The sequence below is a fragment of the Ceratotherium simum genome, chromosome 8 (genome assembly GCF_057802395.1).
Source record: "Ceratotherium simum simum isolate JZ-2026a chromosome 8, ASM5780239v1, whole genome shotgun sequence".
In the NCBI taxonomy this organism is placed as follows: domain Eukaryota; kingdom Metazoa; phylum Chordata; class Mammalia; order Perissodactyla; family Rhinocerotidae; genus Ceratotherium; species Ceratotherium simum.
The window spans coordinates 57,965,395-57,983,334 of record NC_141907.1 but is presented as its reverse complement, the minus strand read 5'-3'; the positions used below and the strand labels follow the sequence as shown (position 1 = coordinate 57,983,334).

Sequence of the window (17,940 nt, the reverse complement as noted above, 5' to 3'; positions counted from 1 at the left end):
AACTTTAAACAATGTAAATAAACTAAAATAGAATACTATCTATGAATTATTTTCTCCACATTTACTATCAAGAAAGTCTCATTTCTCCTCTGAAGATATTTCTGTCTTTCGTCTCACTTTGCTCACAATGCCATCACTGAACCTATCCACATTTTACTACCTTGACCAAGTTGTGAGCTTGCAGGGAAGGAACTTTGTCTTGCTCTTCAATGCATTTCAAATCCCCAGTCTAGGGCCTGACTCAAAGCAAATATTCAATAAATATTGACTTGAACCAATGATTGAATGAATAAGAACTTACATTTGCTAATGAATATATGATGGCAGAGATAATGCAAGAAATATTCTGTTTCCTATAACATAGATATCCCTTCCTCATTAAGTAGTTATTAAGCTAAAACTGCAGTTAGTTTAATTTTTCTTACCCTGTATGTGGTCTCAGTGATGGAGAAAGAGGTTAGGAGTGTTCTAGTACATAGGTGAAAGACTTATAATAGAAAATTAGGTAGAGATCTTTAAGAATGACTGAAATTTTAATAGGTAAATTTTACCTATTAGACCTGCACATATCAACTGGTTTATAAAATGAGTAATTCCTATATCTTCTTTGTAATAATTAAAATTCACATTACATATAAATGTGTGTGTATATGGCAGGTAGTTTCCTAGCAGGAAAAGAGCACTGAATTAGTAATGTAATCTTGGGCATTTTACTTAATTTTTATGAGCTTCAATCTCAACTTCATAAAATCAGGATGATGATAGTTACATTGCATCCTAGAATTATTATATGGATCAAGGTGATAGGTTGTATGAAAATACTTTGGATATTTTAAAATACTCTAAAAATATAAAACAGAGTTTGTAATGTTATTATAAGGTATTTTTCAATAAAAGTCAATACAATGTGAACTTTGCATTTAATCCTAGTCAGATATTTAATTTTAGTGAAGAAATAGACAAAATGTATACAGTTATGTATTGCTTAATGACAGGGATATGTTCTGAGAAATGTGTCATTAGGCGATTTCGTCCTTGTGCGAACATCAAAGAGTGTACTTACACAAACCTAGATGGTATAGCCTACTATACACCTAGGCTATATGGCACTAATCTTATGGGACCACTGTCATATATGCATTGACTGAAACATTGTTATGCAGCGCCTGACTGTATATACGCCTAGCAAGAAACCATTTTTTTTTTTTTTGGTGAGGAAGGTAAGCCCTGAGCTAACATCTGTTGCTGATCCTTCTTTTTGCTGAGGGAGACTGGCCCTGAGCTAACATCTGTGCCCATCTTCCTCTATTTTTTATATGTGGGACACCTGCCACAGCATGGCTTGATAAGCGGTGCATAGGTCCACCCCTGGGATCCCAATCTGCGAACCCCAGGCCGCCGAAGCAGAACACGCGAACTTAACCACTACACCACCAGGCTGGCCCCAAGAGACCATTTTTGAAATAAAAGAAATGGATAATTGTGCAAAGCTAACTCAAAGAGAGATATGAGAAACTGGAATTGAGAAAAGCAAAGAAAGCCAGAGTTCCAGGAACGACCAAAAGACAGAAGTTCACCTACCTTGAACTCGCTTGGCACAAGTAGTTTTGGAGTATCCACACCTACTAGAGCATCTATTACACAAAAGATGAGAATGGACAAGATAATGGCAAAGTCACTGATCAGTTTCCTTGCCTGAAAAAATAAAAAAGAAACAGGGACCGTTTAGTACTAGATACACATACTTGCCTGTGTTTGAACTGAACGAAGAATTCTGTAGTTGCTAACGGTTCACGGTAACAGCTTCATCAACAAATTAAAAGTGAAGTGTCACACTGCAGAGAGACTATTTTTTAAATTGTTATTGCATCACGTTCTCACCTGGCCAGAAATAATCTAATCCCACAGAACATGTCACTCTGTGTGTGTGTGTGTGTGTGTGTGTGTGTGTGTAGGCAGGGGAAAGGAATCAAAGATAATATATCCCTGAAATATTGTACAAACACTCTTCCTGTACACAGCACAAAGGAGACCTGGATAAGGATGAAATCTCAAGGCGTATTGTAAAAAGCTGCACAAAAACACAGACTGTTGTTTGCCATCTGGGAGGTAGCGTTGTGAGTATAGAATGAGATAAATTCCATAAGGTGACCTAAAAAACACCAAGAATCTAGCAAGGAAGTGGTTACAAGTGCCAGTCTATTGAGTGGACTCAAGACCTCAGAGAAAAGTAAAATGATGGAAGCTGGGAATTTGACGGCGTTGCTAACTTTGTCAAAGAAAATATTTTTCACTCTAGGCTAATGTTTAAAATCACCTCTATGTGGAGCATCTCTTCTCCACCACTTCTTAAGTGTGGCTGCCATTATTTGACAACTTTCAAACTTCCTAAGTACCTGCCTCTGGTCAGGACAAGGACTGGGCTTTATGGGATGTAGCATGAAACCCAAACTTTTCCCATGGAGTGGGTGCAGAATGGCCATTTCTGAGTCAGCAGGGGAGCATGGGACTGTTTAGTCATTTGGCAGTTCCTCTGTGGTGTCCAGTGGCACTGACAAGAACCTAAGAGCATTACTAGAGCACAGACACCTGAGTTTCTCCATAAGGTATGTAGAAACAGTAGTGCATAATCTGATCATTCAACGAGAACTGACTCAATACCTAATACTTTGCTTGGCACCAGGGATACCACAGTGAACAAAACAGACACAATCCATGTCTTCTTGAAGCTCACAGTCAAGTCATACACAAGGAAGCCTGCTCCTAAATAAAATCAGGGTTGATTCAGAGGTTATCAAGTTATCTCAGGGTGAGTGAGCAGCCAGTTTGCTGGTGCTGCTAGATGAAGAGAGATCAGTGATGGGCTGAGTGGCTGCCCAGTTCTCAGGACAGAGGGTCTTCAGAAAGAGTAGCAAGACTACTGCAGTCAGGTGTTCAATAGAAACTGGGGTGAAGAACGGAATTACTTGGCGATGTGGGTATGCTGAAGGCCGTAGTAGTGCTCAACTGTTGACGGTTACCAGGTGTCAGGAGCCTTGGGTACTAACTAGCAGCAGGATCAAAGAGGCACTTTTGGCCAGGATTTCCTTTCCCTCTTAGAGGGCTGGATTCTACTAGGTTTAGCTTTCTTGAGAAGTACACACAGAGGAGCAGAAAGCCAGCTACGGGACCTTTTAGGAGCAAGTTAACAACAATTACAATAATTTCAAGCACAAATAGATGGCAGGGGTCAATCTGGAGAGAAAATATAGTACAGCACTTAGAAGCACAGTTTCTATAGTCAGATTACCTGGGCTAGAACTCCAGCACCATTATTTCCTGTCTGTAAATACTTATCCTTTCTTAGCTTCAATTACTCTATCTGCAAAATGCAGCCAAAATAATCCCTACCACTTCGTTGGTTTGTTATAAGAATTAAATAAGATAAGCCAGGAAAGTGCTTAACATAACACCTGGAACACAATAAACTCCCCTGATATACGTTAACTATTGTTAGTCCAAGTTCCACAAGGCCTCTCTGGCTGCAGAAACCACTGGAATAACTAAATAATCTACTCTCAGGAGGTCTCTGAAAGGAATCTTCAATTCCAAGAAACAAGAAATAAAAGCCCAGTCTTTAGAACTGCCACTCAGAGCTAATTTTGGTTGGAAGTATCTGGAATCCCTGTAGAAAAGAATATTTCCCAGGGGCTCAATACTAGAGGAAACTCCCATTTCTTAAGTTTTGTGCAAGTAAGTGTTGACGTGGGCAGTTCAGGATGGTCTAGCAACAGGGGGTCATGTGAAGCAGTTTCAGGAATATATTAAGATATTACAATAATCTCTCTAGTCTAGTAAGTCATAAATCCTGGAAGACCAGAGGTCATTGCAAAGGCAAAAAAGAAGTTATCTCTTCTTCATCACCCTCCCAATCCCTCCCCAGCAAATCCAACTTGTTGGCATCTCAGATATCCTAGAAGTTGTTCAAAAAGGGAGGAACAGTTATTAAAAAGACAGCACTCTTCCTTTTTTTTTTTCCAGAAAAAGAAGGGAAGTAGAGGGTAGCAAATGAATCCAATCCACAATTCCTTGGTAGAAATTCCCACAGGGTCTGTACCTCTGACCCTGCTAGAGGACAGATCTGCTTGACTGGAATCACTACCTGGAAATGGTGCTTCCTTAGTTAGGAGAGAAGGCATTCTCAGCCTTCCATAAACTGAACACTGAAGCCCTAAACCTGCTCTTTCAGCAGTGTTCTCCATCTTAATTAATGTCAATTTATTTTTTCCTGTTGCTCCGGCAAAAAACTTTGGACCATCCACATGACATTTCTCTTTCTTTCACATCTTACATCTATAATAGGCCAGCAAATTGCCTCCAAAACATATCCAGGATCCTGTCCCTTCTTACCACCTCCATTGCTATTACCACGCTGGTCTAAGCTACCACTTTATCTCACGTTTCCTGCATTAGTGTTCCACCCCATCTTCCTGCTTCTACACTTGCCCCCTGTACATTGCCAACATAACACCCAGAATAATTACGTTAAAATTTAGGTCAGATAATATGGTAGGCAGAAGAATGCCCCCCTAAAGATGTCTATGTCCTAATTCTTGGAACCTATGACTATATAATGCTACATGCTAGGGAGAATTAGGTTGCAGATAGAATTAAGGTTGCCAACGAGCTGACCTTCAGATTGGGGAAATGATCTGGGATTATACGGATGGGCCCAAGGTAATCATAAGCATCCTTATGCATGAATGAGGGAGGCAGAGGAGTTAGTGTCGGAGTGATGCAGTGTGAGAAAGACTAGACTGGCCATCGATGACTTTGAAGATGGAGGAAAGGGGCCATGAGCCAAAGAATGTGGGCAGCCTCTAGAAGCTGGAAAAAGCAAGGAAACACAGTCTCCCCCAGGGTCTTCAGAAAGAATGCAGCCCTGTCAACACCTTGATTTTACCCCCATTGAGACCCATTTCAGACTTTTGACCTCCAGATCTCAAGACAATAAATTTGTGTTGTTTTAAGCCATCATTTGTATAGTAATTTGACATAGCAGGCATGGGAAACTAATAACTAATATAACTAAACAGATAACTTATCTATTTCAGTTTAGTTATTAGTTTCCCAAATTTATATACAGATATAAATTTGGAAGAACCACTCGGCAATGGTATTCTTGTCAAGTGTGGCACTATTACACTGTAGTATAAAAGTAGCTAAAAAAGACACATACTAATAAACTTCAGGATTACATTTCTTAAAATTTATGGGAACAAACGCTACTCTATTAATAATATTGCTTAACCTCATTAAAAATCACAGCCAGGGTGACATTCTGTATAATATACTCCCTTCTATTTCCCCTTCCTTCTCCTTAAATTGTATAATACAGTTCAGTTACAGCAGAAATCACTCCTGGAGAGGGTTTATTGTAAGACATTCATTTCTAAGTTATTGGATCTAGTTTAAACTTTACAGTCAAGGAAATTGATTTTTCCCAAGCCACTTTTGTATTCAACTCTAAATCCTCTAATTGGAGAAGGCAGGTAGGGGTGCTATTTTAGCAGGCTATTCAGGTCTTACCCTATACTAAAATGAAACTTTAATTTGAACAACGCAAAACTGACAGTAGAACTAGAAAGTGCTCTAAAGATGTCAAGCTCTGAGTACATACAGCCTACAAGATACACTCTACGACCTATGTACAGGAGCTTTGAGTCTGACTTGAAGGACATAAGAATTGCTCTATTTGGGCCCTTCTTACCTTTCCAAACACATTTACAAAAAAATATATATGAATTTCCTTTCATTGTTTTTTTTGTTTATTTTACCTTCCATTTCCATCAAACTTAACCTCTTTCAAAAACTCTAAAATAGTTCTCTCTTATGTGAGTCAATATATAAATAAAGAAATCAAATTAGAAACCCATAGCTCCTAATTCCCTACTAGTTATTGCTGGTAATGATTAGAAGTAAAAGTGCCAAAATTTTCATGAGAAAACCTGTTCCTACAAGATCTCATGCCCAATCTTTTGGATTCAGAGGCATTAAACCTAGCTTGGACAAACACCATAACTTGTGGGTGTCCATCTAACCTATCTCTAAGTCTCTCCAGGCTCAAACTTCAATAACCTAGGAATATAAACTATCACATTCTAAGAAAAACACAAATTAAAATAACTCATATATAGTAACGGCTTGCCATAAAAAAAGTTTGTTTTTTCTAACAATACACAGATGTGCTACAACATACAATAATTCCCACCTCCATTTACGAATGAAGGGAAAAAAACGTGTTTCAACTAAGGTTCTCTCTTTTACATGAGACTGGTTTTAAACTCTTTTATTTTTGTTTACCATTTTTTAATTACAAAAATGAAGAGGAGAAAAATATTTCTGTTCTCTGCAGAATTAATGATAAAATATCTCAATTAATCTAGTAAGAAGTAACCAGCTGAAATATTTAAACTGCCAAAGCAAAGAAAAAATTAAGTGGATGGGAAGGGAAATTCAAATAACCATACGCTGTTCTCTTGTTCTTGGGCAAAAACAACCTAATAAATCTATTATAAACATACTCTTCATGAAGGATGATACTGTATTAATTATTAAGAGTCATAATCATAGAGACACCAACAGTGAGAAGCTAGTTAATTTACAGGGGAAAAAAATGAATTTGGCTCCCCTGAAGCCCCAGAGGAGGTTTGGTTTTCACTTTGCAAGGACTGCAGCTGCTCCTAAATTAACTGGGGGAAAGGCTGAGAGCCTGCAGATCAGCTCTCCATGGATGGAGCTGCTATAAAGAAACAAGTACAGCAGCAGGTGCTCTGTGGGTTCTCAACAAATATTAATTCACAACGTCAGTTCCTCTTATGATCGTGGTGCTTGGAAAATGCTAAACAACAGTGTAAAAAAGCATTTATTCTAAAAGGGAAAAAAAAGGGTGCTAGACAAATATGTGCCTTTTGGCAAACATGAAAAGCCATAAAATACCATGAGAATTTTGAAATCTGAATCCCCCCAGTAGCCAATGCTATAAAGCACCGTAAAAGAAAGAAGAATTATATCAGTGTAGCAATCATAATACACTGTACTTTGAATCAATAATAGCCACTATAAGTAGAATTCAATAAAAGGAAAGTCTGATTTAGACTCTAGGATTTTAATGCCGTAAGTTCCAGAGTCAGAAAGATTTCGGGAGCAAAAAAGGGAAATGGATTGGGCAATTTATCTGCATGGGTCTTAGAGCTTGTCAATGGAAGTCTACCAGAAAAAAGAATGTTTTCTTTCAAGCATGGAATACTCTTTCAAGCATGGACATAGGCCTAATGAAGTGGTTCAGCAGGGATGCTAAGGAGACTTTAGCAATCAGAGGCTTCTTCCTCCCTTCTGCCTCAAAACTGAGCAGTGCAACAAAGAACCAAATGAGTGTATACCAGAAGCAAATGAACAAACCACATGAGAGATACTAAGTCCCAATCTGGTCTCTGTATTTTAAGTTGAAACTGAAAATCTGGAGCTGATCCAGAGAAGAGTAACCAGAGGAATGTCTAGAAAACAGATTACATAAAAAATGACGGTAGGCTACACAGAAATAAACTTGTTCTGTGTAGCTTCAGAGGGCAAGAGCAGACTGCAAGGACAGAGGCTATGGAAAGGCAGATTTGCGTTTCTATCAGGAATGCCTTCGGAGATGAGAAGTTCCTGTTCCAGGAAGCATTCAAGCAGCCTGCAGAAAGTAAACAGTCTTGTTGGACTGGACGGTATTCGAAGTCCTAACACTAAAATACAATGATTAAGACCCAAATATCAAAATTTCTGACCCTCTAATAGGATCTTCTTGGATATATCCCCCAAAAAACCATTATAATAAAGTGTTCCAGCAGTTAAAAAGGAAGGTGAATTTATAATTTACATTAAGATATGAAAATAAAAATTCAAAAAGGAATTAGTAACTCATATGTATAAACGAGACAACCTGGAAATGGAATAGAGACATTTTGTGTTAATGCATGGATGTCAGTGCTGGTGACTTTTCCATGATGGACAAGTAAGCTGAAAGTGCTTAGGACCAAGAAGGTACCATGGTCAAAATTACTTCTTCCGTCCACTGACTGCCTCTTTGCCACCATTAAAAGCTCTCATAAAATGCTTTGGCCAAGCAGCACTCTCAACCCTATTTTTCTTAGGCCTCAAATCAGGTTGACTATTTTTTCTCATATACCCATAAGAACTGAAGCATTTGTAACATTCGTTAAATGTCTAAGAGATTGAGTAGTATGTATAACCAAATATCCGGATATTTGGATTAAAAACAAATTTGACTTTAAAAAATTACTTTCCTTAGTACAAAATAACACACGAATTTGAAAATCTGATTTGCCTTCACTGACAGCAAAGTCATTTTCTGAATGAGTTTCAATGGCATGATGTGGTCTGACGTTTCCACAAGAATCAGCCAAATGTCACCCAGTATTACTAACACTAGGATAGGATACAGAATACATGCCCTTTATTTCTTACTCATTGCGGGTACATTATTTTGTTTTAGTTTGACAGTTTTTACCATTCATCAAGAAAGTTTCTGAGAGAAAAAGACAACAGAATGGGGATGTCATCTGATTCTTATAAAGAGTTGTTTATAAACTAAACACACCCAACTTTAATAGAATTGTCACAGGCCAAAATGTCAACCAAGAATCAGGGTTCCAAAAATATAGCTAACTGTGGAATTCTTACTATGTACCAGGCCCATGAATTACTTATCTTTGTATCCCTACCATCTAGTATTGTATCAAGCACACATTAGACTCATAATAATTTTTTTCAATATTGAAAGAATATACAAATTAATTATAGGATATAGAATACTGTTTTTTTTTTAAAGAACAATGTCAAAGAACATTCTGCTCAAATGTCATCTAAATAAAGTGTAGACGGTGTCACAGCTGTTGATGTCACCTGGAACTTACTAATTTTGTTTATTGAAATGACAATAACAACCAGGAGACATATTAAAGAATCTTACTATTACTTCAATTCACATGAGGGTTACAATTGGTACCTATTCTAAGGAGAGGAAATTACACAGTTCCTTAAGAAAGGTATTTTCATGCCAATTACATACACCAGTGGCCACACTGAATTTGATATATTAAGGTATCAATAATTTTGCCTAATTCAGAGGGCTCTGTAGCTTTATGAGTTCTACTAATCACAATCCTGCTCTATCTTTATGCCTCTGCCTTCATTTTGCCACCGCACGTACAGTGATGGCATCACTTGTTAGTATGGGACTGACTCTGGAAGAACATTTCATGTTAATGCCCTGAGCCATCTGCCACAGAAGATCACAGATGATGCTGTGATGCTCCTACAGGGAGTTTTGATGCCGAAAGACTTTGACTAAAGACTTGAGGCTGATGTAACAGACCAGTAACTGTATGGGATAACAGACTGATCACCCCTCCAAAAAGAATGGGGAGCACGAAGGAGACACTCAGTGGAGGACTGGTACTCCACCCATGTCCACTGAGCATTAGGGTTCTCTGGAAGTGCCTGATAGAAAAATCAGATTCCTGAATGACAGGCTAGCAAAGGCAAACTTAAGTGCTCATACTGATGGATTGCTAGTGGCTTCATGAGGGAGGGAAAGAGTGGGTAAACTGACTTGGTCTAAGCAAAGGTAACGAGGGACTGAACTAGAGGAATAGAAGTGTAAGTATGAAGGAGAGAGATTATAGCAGGATAATCAAGGGGACTGTGACGAGTTTAATATGACAAAGAAAAACTTGGAGAGGCAAATGTGATGGATCTCATCTTTTGTCACACCAGATCCATTTTCCACCTTGCTCTCTGCCTTAGGAGGCTGACCTGTGTAGTCTACAATGGGCTCCCTTGCTGTCTGGGTTTAGCCTGCAGCAGCCTGGACAGGCCATCAGAGGGAAGAGAATGAGATCAGAGAACTGATTCCTGTAGCTGTATCCCTGGGAGGTTGCCTCAGGCTGGCTCCATCCCTCAACCCAATGTCACAGCACCTCTCAAGAGAGCTGTCTCTATCCTTCTCCCTTCTTCTAGCTTCCAGCAACCACTCCCTTCTTTTGGGCCTGGGATAGTAACAACCCCACTGTTCCTAGCACTGAACACTACACTCTCTTGTGGTTTCCCTAAACCTTTATTAAACCCCTCAAATCATCCTAATTTGAGTATATCATTTGCTTCCTGCTGGGACCCTGACTGATATACCAAATGTACTTTTAAGACTTTGATCCTGGGTGGCTATGAGGATAGGTGATGTTATTAGCTGAGAGAAGGAATATAGGCAGATGATTAAGTTAAATTGTGGAAAGAAAAACCACATTTTGAATTTGCTACATGACAATTGTGGATAATCCACAGGGAGAGGTTGACAGCAACTGCAAAAGCAGACCTGGCATAAAGATGGAGATAATTATTAATTCTTGGAAATTTGCAATCTTGATCATTGCTACAAGCAATAGTTTAATACAGAGAATTTGTTTAATTTAGGACATGGGGTCAGAAAACTCTCTTTAAAATTATAGAATACTAGGGCTTAAAAGGATGTTAATTGTCACCTACCTGAGCTCTCCCTTGATGAGGGTGGTAACTAAAGTCCACAGTTAGCTATCAAAGGGCACACTGCTAGTTAATGGCAGTGCTGGCAACAGGATCTACAGCTCCTGGGTTCCCACACCTGTGTTCTCTCCACAAAATGCAGCATTTGTCTCTACTGGCTTTCCACTAGACAACAAGTATTGGGTACCTAGTCTGCAGTCAACCTAGTGCTAGTGGACGTGAGGAATAAAATAGAAGTATAACTGTTATCCAGTACTTTACAGTCTTAATTGACTAGCAATTCATACAAATGTTTAGAAATGAAAATACAAAAGAGAAATGACTGCAAGCTAAGAAAACAGTACATCTTGCGTGACAAGGGCACTGTCATCCAGTATTCACATTTTGAGTTTTTAGAGGTTTCCTGTGAATTGTGGGTGTGAATGAGGAAGTTAGTAACAGTTAGGCCTGATTATTGTCACAGCAATCAAGGATTGTCTAATTTATTGTGTTTAAGCATATAAGTGTTAATTATGGAATATAATATGTAAGTATAAGAATCTATAAACCTATCTGCTTCTACCTATGGAGACCATCCTTCTAAATGACAGCTTAAATGAAAACATATTTTGGCAAATGAGAGAGAAATAAGAGGTTCCTATTATTCATGTATGTATGAATTTCTGTATGTATTGTCACTATTTAGCTATAAATGTGAAGTGAATAAGGGTGTAAGGGGGAGACAATAGTCTGAAAGACTACACACTTTAACATTGTTCCTTGGAAATCACATATATTTTCTCTTCCCTGTTTATTTTATGATTCGGTATGTACAATTCTAAACTATGTTGAGAACATTTTTAACAGGAATTATAATTAGAACGCTATCATTATTCTATTTTCACATACTCATGACTTTCTCAACAGCGCTTATCAATGCCTGAGAAATTACCTGCTTGGGCTCTCATAAGGGGAAAATTTCTTTAAATCTGAAGAGCTATTATCAATTTGGGGATTATTGCTGTAAGACAAAGGTGATGTCTACATAGACAGTTAAATGATCTCTGCGCATCTTAAGGTTGAAACAAGTTTATTTTGCAAATTATGACTTACAAGTACTTCATAAGTTTTCCACTTTTCCACCTACTATGCCTAAATAATATCAGACTTTGGCAAGTGGAAGAGATTAAATTAGCAAGTGGAAGAGAGAAAAACGGTAATGATTCCCCAAGTGTGAGCCCCCCCCCAAAAAAAAGCCCAATGAATTAATAATGAAGAAGGAGAAATTCAATAAAGAAGAAATCATCCTCAAAGATGTTTACCCAGGAATCTGTTCTACACAAAATTCATACCATTGAGGAGGCAGATCAAGGAAGCACATTCCCCAGTGTGTGAACTAGTGTTACAAGCCCAAATGTCTTCAGGGACAGGCAGTTACTGTGAATGTGTGAAGCACTGAAGTCTTAGATAATAGAGAGTTGTGAGGACAATAACTACCTGCAAAGTACAGGTTCCACCTAAGGCCTCAAGTGTGTGTGTGTGTGTGTGTGTGTGTGTGTGTGTGTGTGTGTGTATGGGTTTACAAACTGTGGGCTAAGCAAAGAATGGCTGGGGGCAGAATTCTGCCTGTGGACCACCAGTTTGTGATGTTCATTTTAGGCAGACTAAGTTGAACACTTCTTTCTATGTTTCAATTTGTGGAAGTTTTTCATTCCTTGGGCCAAATAGTTTGGGACATTTCATTATTGCCATGGTCTGAATGCTGTGTCCCCCCAAAATCCATGTGCTGAAATCCTAACCCCCAAAAATGATGGTATTAGGAGGTGGGGCCTTAGGAAGGAGCTTAGGTCATAAGCATGGAGCCTTCATGAATGGGATTGGTGTTTTTATAAAAGAGACCCCACAGAGATCCCTAGCCCTTCTGCCACATGAGGACACAGTGGAAAGGTGCTGGATATGAATCAGGAAGAAGGCCCTCACTGAACATGCTGGTGCCTGATCTTGGATTTCTCGGCCTCCAGACTGTGAGAAATAAATTTCTGTTGTTTATAAGACCCCCACTCTATAGTATCTTGTTATAGCAGCCTGAACAGACTAAAGCAATTATCAATCCTTCCCTTTATTTTCAATTCTATAAGAAGAATCAGATGGTCAAAAAATTTCCTAAGTGAAAATGAATATATCAATTTTGTTTCATTTCCTAGGAATCGAAAAAAGGAATTTCATCAGCTGTATCTCATATCTTCTGAAGTTTTTCCATTCCTTCTACACAAAACACAGGAGAGATTTCATGAGAGTCCAGCTGTATAGAGCAGTTCATTGATAAAAATCAAGTATAATCAAGATTACCTAAGAAATATCAACATCCTAAATACTGAGAACTGAACTGTAAAGCAAAAGATTACCTTAGTTTCATTCTGCAGGCAAAAAAAAAACAAAATGCCATTAACTAAATATTGATCTTATCTTGTAGTCCCTCCATGAACCAGTTTTGACTTTAAGTTCACCCAAGCATATTAACGGGAGACAGGACGTCTGCCCCACCCAGCTCAATTATCTGTTTTTCTGTACTATGGCATTCATCATTATGGGAGGGAAAGTTTGGCTCAGATGACACTCATATCTTATACCAATACTTGTGTAACAACACACTTTAAGTTTACTCCCACAGCCCATAATTCAACTACTAAATTATTCACACGTACAGGTAATGAACAAGAAATTCTACATCGAAATTCCTGATTAATATAAAGAGGTTTTGCTTATATACTTAAAAACTATGGATTTAAAAGGTCTTGTTCTTACTCATGCATTTTTAGATACTAGAATACACCCCACTTTTTCCTTTCAGTACAGTAAAAATTATGACAATCAGAATTTATGACAGAATTATGTGAGCAAAATCTTTGGAAGGTTTTTCAAAGCTGGACTACAATTCAAAAATACGTATGCATATAGACAAATACTGGACAGTAATTCTTTAAATGCACAAAATTGTTTTGGAAAGGTTAAATTACAGGTTCCTTTTTCATTTTGTAAAATTGTATCATTGTTGATACAGTGTAAATTCAATGAAAATTATTAAAAGCTCAGGTACTTACCGTGGTTGGAAAATAACGACTAGTTTTGAACTTTTTCAGAGCCATAGAAGAGGTGTAGGTGCCCAAGAAGAGGATGAAAGACATGAGCGTGATATCAGGAACAAATTCACAGTTGTTCCCCATGAGCTTTCCTCCAGATTTCAAACACTGCTTCGTCGACAGAAATGCCCAGTCAAAGGTAGCATTATGGTACTGAAGAAAAAAAACATTAAAATTTTTCTAGAGACAAAGCACATCAAAAGCAGCTTTTGATACTTGATGGTCTACATAGGGATTATGCTAAAAGTTTCTATAAAACAGTCTGAGGGTAACCATTGGAGGGCGAAACTTGATGAAGTGTTAATGGAATAACAGGTAAGGGGGGCCAGGAGGCTAGCAACTATTGAAAACACAATAAGTATGATGCAATCCGTTACTTAGTTTGAGCTCAGCTCTACAATCACCCATTTGTTCAACAGAAACAAACCACAAAGTCCTTCTTTCCTGTCAACCTTCCTAAGAGTAAACTGAGACACAATAATATCCCAAGTCTCAAAACATGAGACTCTCTGAAACACCTCTGTTGTTCAAAAAATACTTACTTTTTAGGGCAAAGCATCTTGTACTTCAAGCTGATGGCCCTACGGTTAATGCCCTCTAAAAATTAAAATTAGGTAACTCATTTACTCAGCACTTTCACAAATGAGCTATTTCTTTTCTAAATAATTACAGATTGGTGATTTAAGGAATTAAACTATAAACATGCTGATGGTCCCTGCTTTTTTAAGTGCATATCCTAATAAAATATAGCTTTTTTCTTGTTGACTCCAGGTCAACATCATGAGCATCCACTGTCGGAATGTGTTGTCATGGGCTGTGGGGCTGCTCGTAGCATATCTATCCCTATGTTACATGGCCTCAAGCTCATAGGTCAATTTTCAAATTTTCTTCTATCTCATGAATTGCTGTCACGTTGTCAGAGTTGTACCTCTCGACAGCAGCTCACTCCTGTTCCTATTTTCTGTTTCTAATAGGCAGGAAAATTCTTTTGCTAGCATGGTGGATAAGGCTAATACACTCATCCCACAGCTGCTCTGAGTTTTAGCTGCTATCAGCGCACAGCTGCCTCATTCTCTAGACAACTGCCTTCAGTCGCATAAGAACTACCTCACCTGGAATGTTATGCCCTCTTGCAGCTAATTACTGAGCAACACTAATGGAGTGCTATTGACTGAATATTTGGGCTCCCCTAAGATTCATATGTTGAAAATCATATGTGATGGTATTTGGAGATGGGGTCTTTGGGAGGTGATTAGGTCATAAGGGTGGAACTTTCATGAATGGGATTAGTGCCCTTATGAAAAGACCTCAGAAAGCCTTCTTGGCCCTTCCACCATCTGAAGACACAATGAGACGGCTGTCTATGAACCAGGAAATGGGTCCTCAACAGACACTGAATCTCCCAGCACCATGATCCTGGACTTCCTCTTGGGTCCAGGGCTAATGAGTACATTATGTGCCAACAGAAGAGTGATTGGAGAATACCTTGCAAATAAATATGGAAAGATAAATTTCTTCTGTCCTTTGGAGGCAAGAATTCTACCTCACACCAAACACATCAACAATATCCTTTACTATTCAAGGAATTCTCTTGATATGAGTGATCTAATCATAAAAGAAGATCACACACATAAAAGAATGTCTACCCAGAAAGAGTTCATATTTTTATAGAGCTCTAAAGGTAAAGTGCTTACATAAGTCAATAAAAACATAAACTCTAGATCTTTCCCTGAAATATTTTTTTATCTATTAGCTTCAACTTGTAAACAGCTGAATTGCATAATTATTCTTTTATCAAACTCTGCTTCTGAGAGGTGATTAATCATGTCTCATTTTGTTTTTCAGATTTCTGCATATGGATGTTTTTAGCAGCACACATTTAAAGTTTAGATGTCATAATAGGTAGTAGATTTCTTTGTTTTAAAAATCAGCAAAAATTTACCATAATTTCACCTCAGCACTTTAATATCAGCAGGATCCTTCTTTATAACTAGAGTTCCCCAAAGAGGTAAGCTGCATTCAAACGATCCCCACAGGAAGATTTATTGATTTTCTTACAGAGAGGTGAAAACTACACATATGTATATGAAATGACAAACATGTTTTCTTGCTTACATCAACTTAAAATGCCAATATCACTATTTTGTAAGCCTCAAGTGATTCTTTGTATCATTGTACAGAAAATTTAACCTCCAAACACCATCTTTCACTAAGAGCTTCAGTGTGAAAACTTTAGGCAGCATGTATGTCTCAGTATACACGTCTTAATACATAAAGTTTCCCACTCCCATAAAACTTAAACACCAGCTAATAAATAATTCTATTTAAATATCACTGAAAGGCATCTACAGTATTTGTATTATTTCAGTGTTATCATTCCATATAAGCTGATATCAATGAAGGTTAACTCCTTAAAACTTCAAGTAGGATCCATATCAGGAACAAACTAAACATTAAGACAAAGTATGACTCATCTATTAGTGGCGTGAACGTGCAAATACTCAAAGTAGAGTGTTAGATAATTAGCTGATAATTTCATCATCACAGATACCAGTTTATATAATTTTTACTCCAATCTCCTTTTGTTATCTATGAAAAATATATTTTTTCTTCAGAGGTCCGTTTTGCTTTGCCTATGGAAAGGGACCACAAAAACAATTGAAACTGCATTGATTCAAGTCAGCACTTGCTATAATCCAATGGTTTTCAAATTTTAATTATCACTGAAATATGTTTTTCAAGTGAAATTTACCCACAACCCCAATATTTAAAACTGAGCTATTCTACCCTATGTAATTTAGAGGCATTGAGCCTCTCTCTCTCTCAACACCCCTGCCCACCCCAAGTCAGCCCCTGAGTCACCTCTCTGGAATCCTAGCTCAGTCTGAGGCAATACTACTTTAAAAATAATGCTGTTTTATTAATAAAGTTATCTATATATCTATTTATCACTTATTAAAAGTTATCTAAAATTACCGTGAATAGTTTAATCCAGGACTGAGCAAACTATATCCTATAAGCCAAATTCAGCCCACCTTGCTTTTGTAAATAAAGTTTTATTGAAACACAGAATCAACTTGATGGCACTAAAAACAACAACAAAACTACTTCTTGGGAAATTACTCTATATCTCTACTTGGGTCCTCACAGGCATTTTAAATTTAACATGTTCGAAACTATCTCCTGATTCCTCTTAAACCTGCTCCCGCTATGCTCTCGCCCATCTCTGTTAACAACAATTTCATCCTTCTAGATCCTAAGAACAGAAAACCTTGAGGTCACTGTTAATTCCTTTTTCACAAGTAACATTATGGCGAAGACTTTATATGAAAATACATCCTAAATCAAACCACATCTCACCCATAACCACTGCTACCACCCTCTTTCAAGACAGCCTTGTCTCCTCTGAGCTTAATTCAGGAGACTTTTATCTCACTGATTCTGTCCTTTACTCCTAAGAGGTGATTCTCACTCCTCTATGGCTTTGATCTTTATTTCTAACACAAAATTCTATACGTAGTATTTAAATGCTTAAATCAGAACTTTAAGGACAAGAAAAATGAGAACATAATTGCAGAAGTTTTCTCTGTCTGTCGGAACTCTCATAGCACATTATCTGTACTTCTCATGATGTCTATAACTTTCTATTGCAAGTATACTGTAGCTCCCGTCAATGAGACCATCAGTGTTATGAGTGTGCAAATGCTCAGAGAGATGTCTAACAGGTCTGGAAACCTGGATCTAGAAGAGATGTCAAGTTTGGAGACATCGACTTAGGAGCCAGCTGCAAAGAGGTGATAACTGGAGTAATAAGATTTAATACAAACTACAAAGGGAAAATGCGCTGAAAGAACAGAGTGTAAAACATCTCCAGTACCCACAATGGAAGTGAAGATACCACAAAAGACTATGGAGATGTCATGAGAGTGTGGGTAAAAGGAGAAGCACAGTGAAAATGCTGAAAATCAAGGGAGGAGAAAATGGGAATATGTAGGAGAGAGTTGAGAGGGTCAAATGTTGCAGAGAAGATGATTAGGGATGAAGACTGAGCAAAATCCATTGATTTTTTTTTTTTTTTTTTTTTTTTTGGTAACTAGATTTTCGGTAATTTCTTGAGGGAGTATTCAAAAGAGAGAAATGAGTTGAGAAATAAGTGAGAGTGAAAATACTGAAATAGCAATTCCAGACTATTTTTTTTTTGTGTGAGGAAGATCAGCTCTGAGCTAACATCCGTGCTAAT

The 17,940-nt window shown here is 37.8% G+C and overlaps 1 protein-coding gene across 2 annotated transcripts in view; it reads right to left on the bottom strand.

The window, feature by feature from the left end:
* SLC4A4 (solute carrier family 4 member 4) overlaps positions 1-17,940 on the bottom strand; it is a 274,164-nt gene that overhangs the window by 35,852 nt on the left and 220,372 nt on the right. For both annotated transcript variants that reach the window (XM_087434419.1, XM_004419157.3), the window contains exons 15-16: positions 13,662-13,853; positions 1,582-1,695 (exon numbers count right to left, since the gene is read on the bottom strand). In XM_087434419.1, coding sequence (XP_087290545.1) covers positions 1,582-1,695; positions 13,662-13,853 — 306 coding nt within the window. The remainder of the gene's footprint in view (positions 1-1,581; positions 1,696-13,661; positions 13,854-17,940) is intronic.